This window comes from Rattus rattus, chromosome 2 (assembly GCF_011064425.1).
Source record: "Rattus rattus isolate New Zealand chromosome 2, Rrattus_CSIRO_v1, whole genome shotgun sequence".
In the NCBI taxonomy this organism is placed as follows: domain Eukaryota; kingdom Metazoa; phylum Chordata; class Mammalia; order Rodentia; family Muridae; genus Rattus; species Rattus rattus.
This window is the reverse complement of record NC_046155.1, coordinates 4,142,489-4,155,029: the sequence shown is the minus strand read 5'-3', so window position 1 is coordinate 4,155,029 and position 12,541 is coordinate 4,142,489. Positions and strand designations below refer to the sequence as shown.

At 41.5% G+C, this 12,541-nt stretch overlaps 1 protein-coding gene across 13 annotated transcripts in view; it reads right to left on the bottom strand.

Annotated features, from left to right (window-relative positions):
- Positions 1-12,541, bottom strand: part of Ppp6r3 (protein phosphatase 6 regulatory subunit 3) — a 112,469-nt gene that overhangs the window by 53,363 nt on the left and 46,565 nt on the right. For 12 of the 13 annotated variants that reach the window (XM_032891301.1, XM_032891295.1, XM_032891297.1 and 9 more), the window contains 5 exons: positions 12,153-12,385; positions 11,109-11,295; positions 7,981-8,118; positions 4,702-4,767; positions 1,947-2,059 (listed from right to left, as the gene is read on the bottom strand). In XM_032891301.1, coding sequence (XP_032747192.1) covers positions 1,947-2,059; positions 4,702-4,767; positions 7,981-8,118; positions 11,109-11,295; positions 12,153-12,379 — 731 coding nt within the window. In that variant the 5' untranslated portion in view covers positions 12,380-12,385. Of the gene's footprint in view, positions 1-1,946; positions 2,060-4,701; positions 4,768-7,980; positions 8,119-11,108; positions 11,296-12,152; positions 12,386-12,541 lie in introns of those variants that run through there. The other variant, XM_032891302.1, reaches the window with a different exon arrangement.

The window sequence follows — 12,541 nt, the reverse complement described above, 5'->3', positions numbered from 1 at the left end:
GCCATGTTCCCTATCATGCAGAAAATGGACTGTAAAACTGTAAGCAAGCCCCAATTAAGTAATCTCTTTTTTAAGAATTGCCATGGTCACAGTACAGTGTCTCTTCCCAGCAACAGAGCACTGATAGCATACTTTGATATGTTATTGAATATATTAACGAAATATGTGGACTAAGGAGTATATTTAATAGGTTTTCTAAGCTCATGGCAGCCTTCTATTGCTGTATTTCCTCAATCCATAAACAACAAAAGAACTGGCAGCACAAAGAATAAAAGATATTTGGCGGATGGGAAGAAGCATTCCTCTCCCTGCCTCATGCTATAGACATCATGCTATAGACATCATGCTGCCAGAATGGACTGTCCTTCAAAGTGAGAGCCAAAGTAAATCCTTCATTCCTTAAAGGGGGAAAGGGGAGGGAGGGAGGATGGGGGGAGGGTCCCACTCTAATGTACATTGGCTTTTAGAAGGACATAGTGATACCACAGGTCGCTGACTCACCTGGTCCACGTATCTGAAGAAATCCACTCTAACATTTATAGATATAGATCATGACTGTATACTTATCTTAATTTCAGAAGGACTAAAGTCAGAGCTTGAAAGTTAGATGCAAGGGCTCTGGTGGCCCTGCAGAACTCAGAGATCACTGTTGACCAGGTAGGTAGGCTGACTCTGTACTAACCACTTACCACATGTGGCTACGACTAACAGAATATAGCTCACTGACTTTGACATATTCTAACCATAAATGCCAGATTTCAAGACTCCACATTTAAAAAAACATTAAAACTATATGTTGCTTTGCTGTGTTTCTATTGGACAGTAGCTTTCTAAACTATATAAAATTTCTCAAACTCAAAACAGTTTTTTTTTGGTTTTATTTATCTAAGATAAGGTCTTATTACATAGCCCAGGCTGTCCTAGATCCCAAAGACTGGCATACCTGTGCCTCCCAAGTACTGTGTTTAAGGCATGTGTCACCATACCCAGCCAAACACTCAGAATTTTTAAATTACAGTTTTACACAGTTCAGTCTAGTAAAAGTACCTGATGTGGAAGATCTTATATGTTTGAAAGGAGTGCCTATATAAAATGAGACATAACACCAAAACCCACGGGGATGGCTCTATGAATGAGCCTTTCTCTCCTTTGGGAACAATGCTGGGACTACAAGTCAGCTTTCTTATAGGACAGATATAGCAAGCTGCATCCTCCCCTGATTTACAGACACTATGGCAAAAGATACAGAAAGCCTCTTTACATTGGAGGACTACAAAGGGACACACAACACCATGAGAGACAAGCCAAAAACAACAGAGTGAAGGAGACCCCCCATTCAATGTGCACTCGTTTCAGTTGTTCCTCCCACAGAGAGACTGCTTTCTATAACACTACTTTAACAGTGTGGACACACTCAACAACATACCCATGTTAACAACCAACATTCTTTGTGAAAATGTAAGAATCCTGGAAATCAGAACAGCAGCTCATCCTCAAAGGACCTTCCCCTCAACATGAGCTTAAACAAGGTACGTGCTCAAGCAGCCTGAATCAGCTGCAAAGATGCGGTGTGGCCCTAGACGATAGTCGAAGAAACCGATGACATAAATGGGTCAAATACATGCATACAGAAAACTGTATTTAAGAAAAACAAGAAGTCCTCCAAGTCATGATATGACTGTTTCATGTCAGGATGGCTCTGTAAAACTCAGCTTTGCAGGCATTGAGAAGTTGAAAGTCCAGATACATGCCACTGGATTCCCCTTCTTGCTCTTCGGTCTCTACTGGGTCACAAACAGTTGAAGAAGAAAAGCAGGCTTTCCTGCTTTGCATAGGGTTTTTAATGACACGATGCCCTCAAAGGAGCACATCACTTACCAGTCACTCATAAGGTAACACATCAAACAGCATCAATGAGGAAAGTAAGAACCAAGTGGTAAACATACTTTTCTAGAGTAGCAAGCAGGGGATCTGGTTCTGTACTGTTCTGAACTTGTAACATCTGGTCTCTGCTCAGGCGAACAATTTCACAAAGTGATTGTGAGGCATTTGAATGCCGCTAAAGGAAAAAGGTACAATTTTAGCTATAGAACTTGTTAGAAGTTAACTTTATAGTAAATAGTGAAGAGAGAAATTGCTTGAGAGGTAATACAAGTTAAAACTGCCTATAAACTTCAATGAACAAGTGAAGGCCCAAAGGAAAAGACAGAAGCATTTGACTGCCAGGCTGATGAGCTTTTCTTCCGTGACTACACAGTGCAGATTACCATTTGTAAAGACATGTGAGCAAAGACCTGACGTGGACATATGTCTTTGACTAAATATTTGGAAAAAAAAAAAAAAAAAAAAAAGGTATCCCCCCCACACCAGATGAATACACACACTAGCTCAAAAAGTAAAACAAACAAATGAGAACTAACAGAGCTCTGGGGAAGATAGAAGGTGGAGTGTCCATCTACCTTTCCGGGAAGCCTCAGCATTCATGTCCTGTGGGAAACAGTAACATCTCTCAACATCACATTCTGGAGAGATGATACATAAGTGGGGATCCACACTTATAAACTACAATCAGTGACCTGATGCAAAATCAGTGACCTAACGCTTTTTTAAAATGATAATTAATATCCTCCTCTGTGGAGGGTACTGTTTTTGAGATGTATTGCAGGCTGGCCTCTGACTTCTGCAACTCTCCTGCTTTAACCTTCCACTTGCTGCGATTCCTGGCAGGAGTCACCATGCTAGTCATGGTTCTGTCTTTCTCAGAAACCATGCTATATACTGGAGAGATTGCTCAGTGGTTAAGAGTATTGGCACTTGTTCCAAGGACCCAAGTTGATTCCCAGCACCCTCCTGGTGGCTCACAACCATTGGTTAACTCCAATCCCAAGGGACTGGACACCCTCTTCAGGCCTCCATGGCGACCACACATGCATATAGTGCACATATAGACACGCAGGTAAAACACCCACATGCATAACATTAAAAATAAATCTAAAAGCATTATTTTTAAAAAGTGTCAAGTCAAGCATACTGGAGCAGAAAACCAGAGGGCAGTAACCAAGAATGGTTTCTTATAAAACATTGACTTAACCAGTGAGCAACATTGGGGCTGTCATCCCAGAGAAATGAAACATACAGGCCAAGTACCAATATATACAAGATTAAGTTAAAAGTTTATAGAACCGAGCCTCTCCTTTATAGCTTCTGATGGACTCTACAGACAAGTGGGAAGGTCTTGTAAGAGACCAAGGTCTGTTCAAGAATACAGTGAAGAACAAGCCTATTTATAGAAAGCACCGCCCACAAAGAGGCCAACTCTGCCTGTCACCACTCTCTACCACCAGCACTGGCTAGGCTCCTAGAACATGGGAACTGAGAGCTTCTGCAACCACTGAGCTCCTACCCAGAGGGAAAGAAATTAGTAACCAATAAGCCCAAGAGTTCTTGCACCAGAGTTCTCCCTTAGCACCTAGCATACACCCTTGGAATGTATGAAGAATACCAACTCTGGCAACAATAGCAGCTACCATAAGGGAGCATGTACTTCATAATCCCAAGAGAGGATGGTGGGGAAGTGAAGAATGTATCTTAAAATCATCTCTAGCCATAAAAAAAAGTTTTAAGATTCATTTTTAAATGTATGTACGTATATATGTATGTACATACATATGTATGAACATATACCATGTATGTGTCTGGTACTTAACTGGAAGAGAGTCGGATCCCTTTGAACTGAATTAGGGACAGTTACAGCTTTTTAGGTGGTGTTGGGAATTGAAGCCGGGTCTTCTGAAAGAGCAGTAAGTGCTCTTAGCCACTATGCCATTGCTAAAGACCCATAAAAACTTTTTAAGCAGACTATTTAAACAGAAAGTAAATCCACCTCTACAGAAAACCACCCCTAAATAAAAAATATCCTCTGGATAAAAGCTTCTTTTCCTCTGCCTGCTCATCCACACTGCTTACTTCCCAATCTACCCAGCAATCCAGAAGCATGAAAGGAGGACCTAAGGCCTTGAACACACTCTAAATTACCCTAAAACCAACTCCTACATGGACATGAGGTTGAACCTATTATGAAGCTGTTATGCCTATATATAAGAGTTGACTTTGGATAATCTCATATACCTTGGTATGCTTCTTGAGAAGTGATACTATAAATTTCAGAGATATACATCCTGACACCTCAAGACAGGGTTCAGTGTGGAACAGTCAACTCAAGCTTTAGACCCACTGCCACATCTGTGTCTGATCTCCAGCACCAGGGAAGGAGTTGAGCAGATGGGACAGGATACGCTGTCACAATGTCTGTCTCTAGCTTCCACACCCAGGCTGAAACAGTTTGAGTCTCAAGGTCAGGAGCAAGACTGTGAATTCACTGTTAGATTCAGTGGTGACCCAGACCTTGTGATGTCTGCTAAGTTTTAGTCAGACTTCTCAGGATGTAGATGTAGCCCCATCATCTAAGAAAAAGGCAGGTATAAAAGAAAAGGCGGTGTGGAAAGAGATTTATCACAAAGCAGGTTTAGCTTGACCCACCTCTGGGAAGGAGATGATGCTGTCCTGTTCCTCACAACTCAAGAATAACAGGTTATCACTGTGCTATACAACCCTTATGGTTCCCTTTACCTATACACATGTATGTTCTGTGGCAAATGAACAGTTTTTATATGAAAAAATAAGTTGTGTCAGAGAACTTACATCTTCTTCTTGCGATGGATGAACTATTTCCACAAGCCTCTGGATAATTCTCTCCTCATTTAGCCACTGCAAAACACATTGTAGAAGTGATCATAGCAACAAGTGGCTCCTGCTCAAGTCCCAGTGAAGACTAACACACTGGAAATAGCCATCACACTTTAAGTAGGATTTACAGGTAGGTTTCTCTGGTCTTTGAACACTACAGAAAATTAGAAAGTCCCCCAAGGAAAATGCAGTGAATATATCATTCACCAACAACTCCAAGTCCCAACAGCCACACACTCAAACAACACTCAGTGATGGTGACTACTGGATAGTTAACATTTACATGGCTATACTTTCAATACTGAGAGCAAGTGCATACTAGCTCTAAGAGAGTGTCAGCTCTGAACTTCAGATGAACTAAGAACAACTTAGTACCAAGCCTCTGGGTTTGGAGAACCCAAGACGAAAAGGAGCTTTGAAGCTGGGAGGTAGTAGTGCACACCTTTAATCCCAGTACTCAGAAAGCAGAGGGAGGATCTCTGAGTCCAAGGTCAGTCTGGTCTACAGAGTGAGTCCCAGGACAGGCATAGGCAGGGGTACACAGAGAAACCCTGTCTTAGGAAGGGAGAAGGGAGAAGGGAAAGGGGAAGAGAGAGGAGGAGGGGAAGGGAAAGAGGAGGGGGAGGGAAAGGAGAAGGGGAAAGAAAAGGGAAAGGGAAAAGGGAAGGGAAGGGAAGGGAAAGGAAGGGGAAAGGAAAAAGATGGGAGGGCAGGGTTAGATACCCAAACTAAATTCTCTACAGGAAATACTAAGGTCAGATTGAGGCAGCTTAAAAGCAGATGACAGTCACCTGCCTTTTTCAAAGGTAGAGCTGTGGGGACCATAACATTCTCTTTGTAACTACATGAGATGCAGTGAACAAAAACAGAAGGGATCGGAGTGAAAAATACTAATAATGATAAAGGAAAAACCAGCAACCTTAATATCAGTTCCCTAAAGGACCAAAACACCATAAAATATAAGGTAGTTCAGTACTGAGAAAAGCCACTTGACCTCCAAAGGTGAAAGAGAATGGGCTTGAGGGCAAGAAACCAAATAAAATTTAATAAAGACAGACAAACCCCTGATGCTATCCCTGGCTCTTTACAGAAAACACATCAAAGAGCAATACAAATACTAATGGGCAGGTTTATAACAGAAGCCACCCAACTGCTGTGTTTTAATAATTTTAATTGGGGTGTGTGTGTGTGTGTGTGTGTGTGTGTGTGTGTGTGTGTGTGTGTGTGTGTGTGTGTACACAACAGAGGATGTCCTGTACGAATGGATTCTTTACATCTTATGGGTTCTGGGAATAGAACTCAAAATGAAAAGGTTTGGCAACAGGTGCCATTACCCACTGAGCCATCTTATTGGCTCTTAAGTTCTATTTTATAAATACATTTAACATTTTCATAAACCTTAGATCTAATTTTATAAATCTCCCAGAAATTACTGGGTATGGGATAAAACTTCCCACAATATTACCTGAGGCCACACTCTGATAGCAATGCCCTAGAGTATATGACTCCTGACTATGAGAAAGGCCAGGACATTTGGTGAGTTAACCAGTTTTGAACTTCTACCCTCTGCAGAGATATTCACAAGTACCCGTGACCTTAAAGAGTTTAAGGGGGGGTTGGGGATTTAGCTCAGTGGTAGAGTGCTTGCCTAGAAAGCGCAAGGTCCTGGGTTTGGTCCCCAGCTCCGAAAAAAAGAAAAAAGAAGAAAAGAAAAAAAAGAGCTTAAGGAAGGGGCTGAAGAGACAGCTAAGCAGTTAAGAGCACTGGCTGTTACACTTCCAGAGGTACTGAGTTCAACTCCCAGCAACCACATGGTGGCTCACAACCATCTATAATGGAATCTGATTCCCTCTTCTGGTATGCATGAAAACAGAACACATAAATAAATAAATAAATAAATAAATAAATAAATAAATAAATAAATAAATAAATAAATAAATAAATAAATAAATATTAACAGAAAAAAAAAGACTAAGGAATTTCTCACTAACCTGCTCTCCCATTACTAACCACACTCTCTCCCCAAAAACATACTTCTAGAAATAGGCCCTAAAAAATTCAACTCTGAAGTAACCAGAGGAGTAGATGTATTAAACAAACTGGTAAGAATTGCCTGTGTGCCAACCTGTCATCCCTCTTGCATTAACAGTCATTCCCTGAATTTTGAACCCCTTCTGAGAAAAGACCCAGATCTACAGAGACACACAAAGAAGCAAGGTGCCTCTATCTGAAGTCTTGCCCTGCAAGTCCCAGGGCATCAGTCTGTAATAGCCCATTGGTTACCTAAGCACCTTGACAGACCCTAGCTCTGACCTATCAAATAAAGCAAGCATGATGGGGCATCTTAGCAGTGTGTGCTCTGCAGTGGATAACCCCCAGCAGTGGACAACCCCCAGCAAACCCTTCCTTTCATAGTTTGGTCCCTTAAATCTTTAAAACTACAATTTTAACGGAACTCTTATAGGTTTTCTTTTGAGACAGGATCTTATATGGCCCAAGTTATCTAGTACCTAAAATCCTCCTGCTTCAACCTACAGAGTGCTAGCAATATAGGAATATACGACCACAAGAGAACGGGGGATCAATTAAGGTATGGTTCCAGAAGGCAAACACCCAAGGAAAGCCTTATACATGGATTATTCAAATCTCCCTTGAGTCCAGTTTCATGTAAGATATCTATCTATTCAAGCTGCACATATCCTAAAATTGTAACTGAACTTATAAGCGGGCCCCTTTCATGTACCCCGATTCTTCCCGTTTGACCCTCCCACAGGAGGCACACTCTTAGAAAGTCTTGTCCTGCTTATTCTAGACGCAGCTTTAGGATAAATCCTCAACTTACTCATTGTCAATGTAACAAACCAACCAGCAAAGGGCAAATAACACATCTAGGGAACTAAGCATTCTGAGTCCTACCTAGTTCTACAAAGTCTGAATGTCAGCTGGGTGTGGTTGCACATGTTTTTAATTCTAGCACTTGGGAGGCATAGAGCTTTATCTCTGAGTTTGAGAGGAGCCCAGTCTATAGAGTGAGTTCCAAGACAGTCAGGGTCACAATGAGAGACCACTCTCAAAGAAATAAAATAAAATTAAAATCTGAATCTTTTCTGTTTTGAGACAACCGCCTCCTTGCTTCATTCCCAGAACCCCTTATCCTGTAGGATTCCCCCAGCACACAGGAGTAGTCCAGGAGCCCACATAACTGCACTCCCAGCCGTTCAAATCTCTACTCACATTCAGAACATCTTGCCTGGGCTGTGGAGGCTCAATACATGTCAAGAGCCTGAGCAACAAATCCATGATAGCAGAAGTTCCTATGTGCTTTATAATGAGATCCACAAAATCACGCTTCTTTTTCAAGAAATCCACAATCTAGAGGAAAACAAATCAAACTGAAAGATGCATAACTTGAGACATACAATCTAGAGTGACCAACATTCATCAAATCCTGCCAGTTAGCTTAAGAACAGGCAGTTACAGCAAGTACATGGTGAATCTGGCTAACAATTGCAATATTCAAAACCCTTAAATAACATCATCTCTTAAACCAACATGCATCCCCATTACAAAAAAAGCCGCCTGAACCTTAGCCTTCCGTTTATTTTCATTGTTCATCCTCTAAGAACGTGTATTAAAAAGTCCCACAATACTGCAAACAGCTAAAGAACATTCTATTTGGGGCTGGAGATGGTTCGGCAATTAAGAGCACTTCTTCTAGAAGACCCAGGTTCAATTCCCAGCACCCAAGTGGTGGCTCACAACCAACTATGACTCCAGTTCCAGGAGATTCAACACCCTCTTCTGGCCTCTGTAGGCACCAGACATATATACATGGTACACATACATGTAGGCAAAGCACCCATATACAGAAAATAAAACAAACATTTAAAAAATATGCACTATTTTATGAGACAATCTTATTAGACTTAAAATCAAAATGTGTAATATTAAAAATGAAGGGAGATTCAAAGCAAAGATGTTTCTAACACAAGGTGACTTAGGCTGCACTCCTGCATATGTGACCAACAAGAGGAGGTTGGGAAAGGGGGGCTGTGCTGAGTGGGAAAGAACTAGGAATGGAAATGATGCTCTGTCCTACACAGCTTCCTATGTCTTATTTGTGTCTGTGAGCCCAGAGCCCACAGCATCTGCTAAAACCCCACCACACATACTGGGAGAGCTTCACAAGGTGGTAGGAAAGTTTGCCACAAATTTTCACTAAGCCCTGGAAGGTGAAGATTCACTGTTCTAGATGAGAAATCCTAGCTCAGACATGCTAGTATCTCCTACAACTAAAAGGAAACTGTCCTGGGAGTTAAACTCAGATCTGCACGCTATGAAAGTCACAGGACTTCTACCGAGCTGCACAAAGAAGCCCAACAGCCAGAACAGCTAGAACTACACCCACCAAGTAGCTTCAAAGTGAGTCAGTGTAGACAACGATGTCAAATAGATGCACTTCTTCAAGGAGTGGCAGCCATGCCATTCACAGCTGATTGCTACAGAAGTCTTTGAAAGGAAGGGTGGGAGGAGGAAAAAGTCACACATGGCCAAACTACCCCACAATTTCATGGCAGAAATACTGGTCCTAGGTCCTACAGGCACAAACCTTAGCTGGTGCTATGGACACTGCAGCATGGACCACAAGGCCTATTTATACTTTAGATTTCATTGGAAGACTAAACCACTCAACACTGCCAACAGTTGGATACCCTGTTCTAGAGGCTGAATAGTACCTTTCTAATTAAGCCATGTGACTGTGGACTTTTGTCATCACTGGCAGTGCCTAAGTCCTAACCAACACTACCAAACAATAGGAAACAAGTTTTTGTCAAAAGACAAAAGCAGCTATACAAGCAACACTCCTGTACTCTCATCTTCCAAGGAATCCTAGCTAGACAAACAAGGTGACAGGACTCTTCATTTAGGGTTCAACTGACATATATCATCATTGTCAAGACAGATCATAGAACTGGCTCTGAACTCTGGTGTCAGTAACACAGAGACTCAGAAAGTCTCCCACATATTTTCATGGTTTATCTTACACACTGCAGAAATCATAGCTCATCAGCCTGGGTCTCGACAGCAGATGTAAGGATAAAAACATACTGAAGCCTGCCTTACTAATGGAGGTAGCCATCTCTAAACTAACTATGCCAAGGTATGTGATGGCTTGCAATTGCCAATGATACTTTGATTTCTATGTGGAGGGCAGAATGGGAGACAATCTACACTACTGACACCATGACTTGGGGACTGTGACTACTGTGACTCAAGGCAAATTATCTTCCTCCAACACACTTGGGAAAGTTGCCTTATTCAAATAAAAACCTTATCTGAACAAAAAGAACATCATCCTTCTGAAATAAAGCATGGGCCCAGCCTTAACAGAGAACAGAACATAATGGGCCCAAAATAGTTTCAGTCTTTTCATGTGTGCCGACCACAGAATAAGACCAAGTAACTGGGGACTATTGTCTACCATGAACAACACCAGGTCTGACTGGCTTGACCATGTTCACCTCTGCCTGCTGCAACTGATAATCTGTCGGCTTGCACTCAGCATCTGCTGCTCTAGCTATTTCTTGGAAGTGAGCACCCTTTCACATCAATATCCACTAGAGCGATGTTTTCTCTGATTCCAGCAAGCAACATTGTGAACTGAAAAATGCACTAAACCCCTCACTGTCAAGACCCCTGCAGAGCAGGGGGAGGAATCAACTTGCAGTGCTTAAAAAAAGAGTTCTCAGGTGATACTGGTGACACTGATCCAAAGGTCACACTTCACCAAGTGACACTCTTTGGGAAGTGGCATTTCCACATAAATCTGAATTGGGGGGAAAGCAGAGGTCAAGGGGTGGTAGCTGTAAGAATATTGAGGTGTGTGCCTCTATCCAGTGCAATACACTAGGAACTGCTGGGATGCAAGGGTATCCAGCTAAGCTAAAATAAATTACCACTGCGTACAAAGCACTAGTCAGCTTCACTTTCGGGAATACCTGATTCTACCTTCTCTCAAGATCATCATTTGGAAACAACTAAGCAAAGCCAACTGTTAAATCCAAAAGGTCATTAGATACACACCCAGATTCAGCCTGCTACTCTCACAAAGATGTTTTTGATTATGAGTTCAGAGAAGAAATCAAAGTATGCTAACAAACAGAGCTAGAGCCCGTCAAAGAGTATGTCAAAGAAGAAATATTCCTTAATGTGTAAACCAGGGTTGCTCAAACTGATGAAGACCTAAAACACACTCTCTTGTTGAAAATGGACTTCAGCATGCTCAGAACACTGCAACAAAGTTTCTGGCGTCACCTTGGGGATGCACAGCCCAGATACTTACCTTTGGAAACAGTATTTACCTGTTCTGGTTTTCTGCTGATAAGAATACTTAGCACCTTGCTGAAGAAACTGGCAAGTAGTGGGTTCAAGGGGGACTCATTTAGGAGGAAGCTATATAATTTCATTAGCAAGGACTCATCTTCCCCTAGTCTATCATTCATCTGGGAGACATCAGATGTGAGCAACTCACAAGATATATTTGGATACCTAGAAGAACAGGACATTACATTATCATCTAGTGGAAATAGTTTATCACATTAAGTATAGCACACACCAGGAAGGTCTCCTAAAATTCTGTCAAATCATCAAAACCATATACAATGAATTAAGAGCACCTTCAATCCATTTCATCCAACCTCTAAGTTAAAAGACATTTTCTACTTTGTCTAAAAAATTGCCTTTAAATCAATTGTTAGTAAGAATTTGTTTCTGGGCTGGAGAGATGACTCAGAGGTTAAGAGCAATGGATGCTCTTCCAGAGGTCCTGAGTTCAAGTTCCAGCAACCACATGGCTTACAACCCACTCTGTTTTATTATGTCATTTCCTACTTAAATATAGCTTCACCGCTATTCACCAAGACCCACGCAACTCACACCTAAAACTCACGCGAGGAAGGGCTGACCTTACTATCTGAGCAATGATGTGACTAAACCTTTAGACAATCTTGGCCCGTCATAGACTTCTGGCTTCCTATCTGGAAAGTAGAGAAGACACTTACTTGAATGTCTAACTAATATGAGAAGTTTGTCAATTATAAAGCATGTTGTACGTCTGGAGAAGATTCAGAACATTTTAGATGCCTGTGACTCACTGTTGTTGGCTCTAGAATCAACTGTGTGCTCCATAACTGTGTAGTACTTGACTATCTTGTCCATAGTTCATAGTGGCTCTAGGGAATTCTTTTTTTTTTTTTTGGAGCTGGGGATTGAACCCAGGGCCTTGCGCTTCCTAGGCAAGCGCTCTACCACTGAGCTAAATCCCCAACCCCGGCTCTAGGGAATTCTTAAACATCAAGAGTAATCATTTTCTACCCCACCCTAAGGCAAAGACGTCATTTTCTTACTTGTATCGGATCTTTTCATCCATGTCTTGAGGTGGCTCTTCTATAATGAATGAGACTAAGTCTTCCAGACATTCTGCTTTTAACAGAAACTCTATGAGCTTTCGGTTCTGTGCTTTACATTCCTGTAAAACGTCCTCCTCGTCCATTAGCTCCTTCAGTGTTACATCTTCTCTCTCTAGAAGCGTGTCTATGTGGGATGATGAGTGAAGATCAAATTTCCAAAACATGCTGTTCTAAACGAGACAAAGAAAGATTTTCATAAAATTCAGGCTTTACTAATTTTCCACAAACCAAATTTCAGTTCAATTTTGATCTACAATGCCAACTTGGCATTGACACAAAAATAAAGCAGTTTCACACTAAACTTGCAAAATGATTTCTTAATGAAT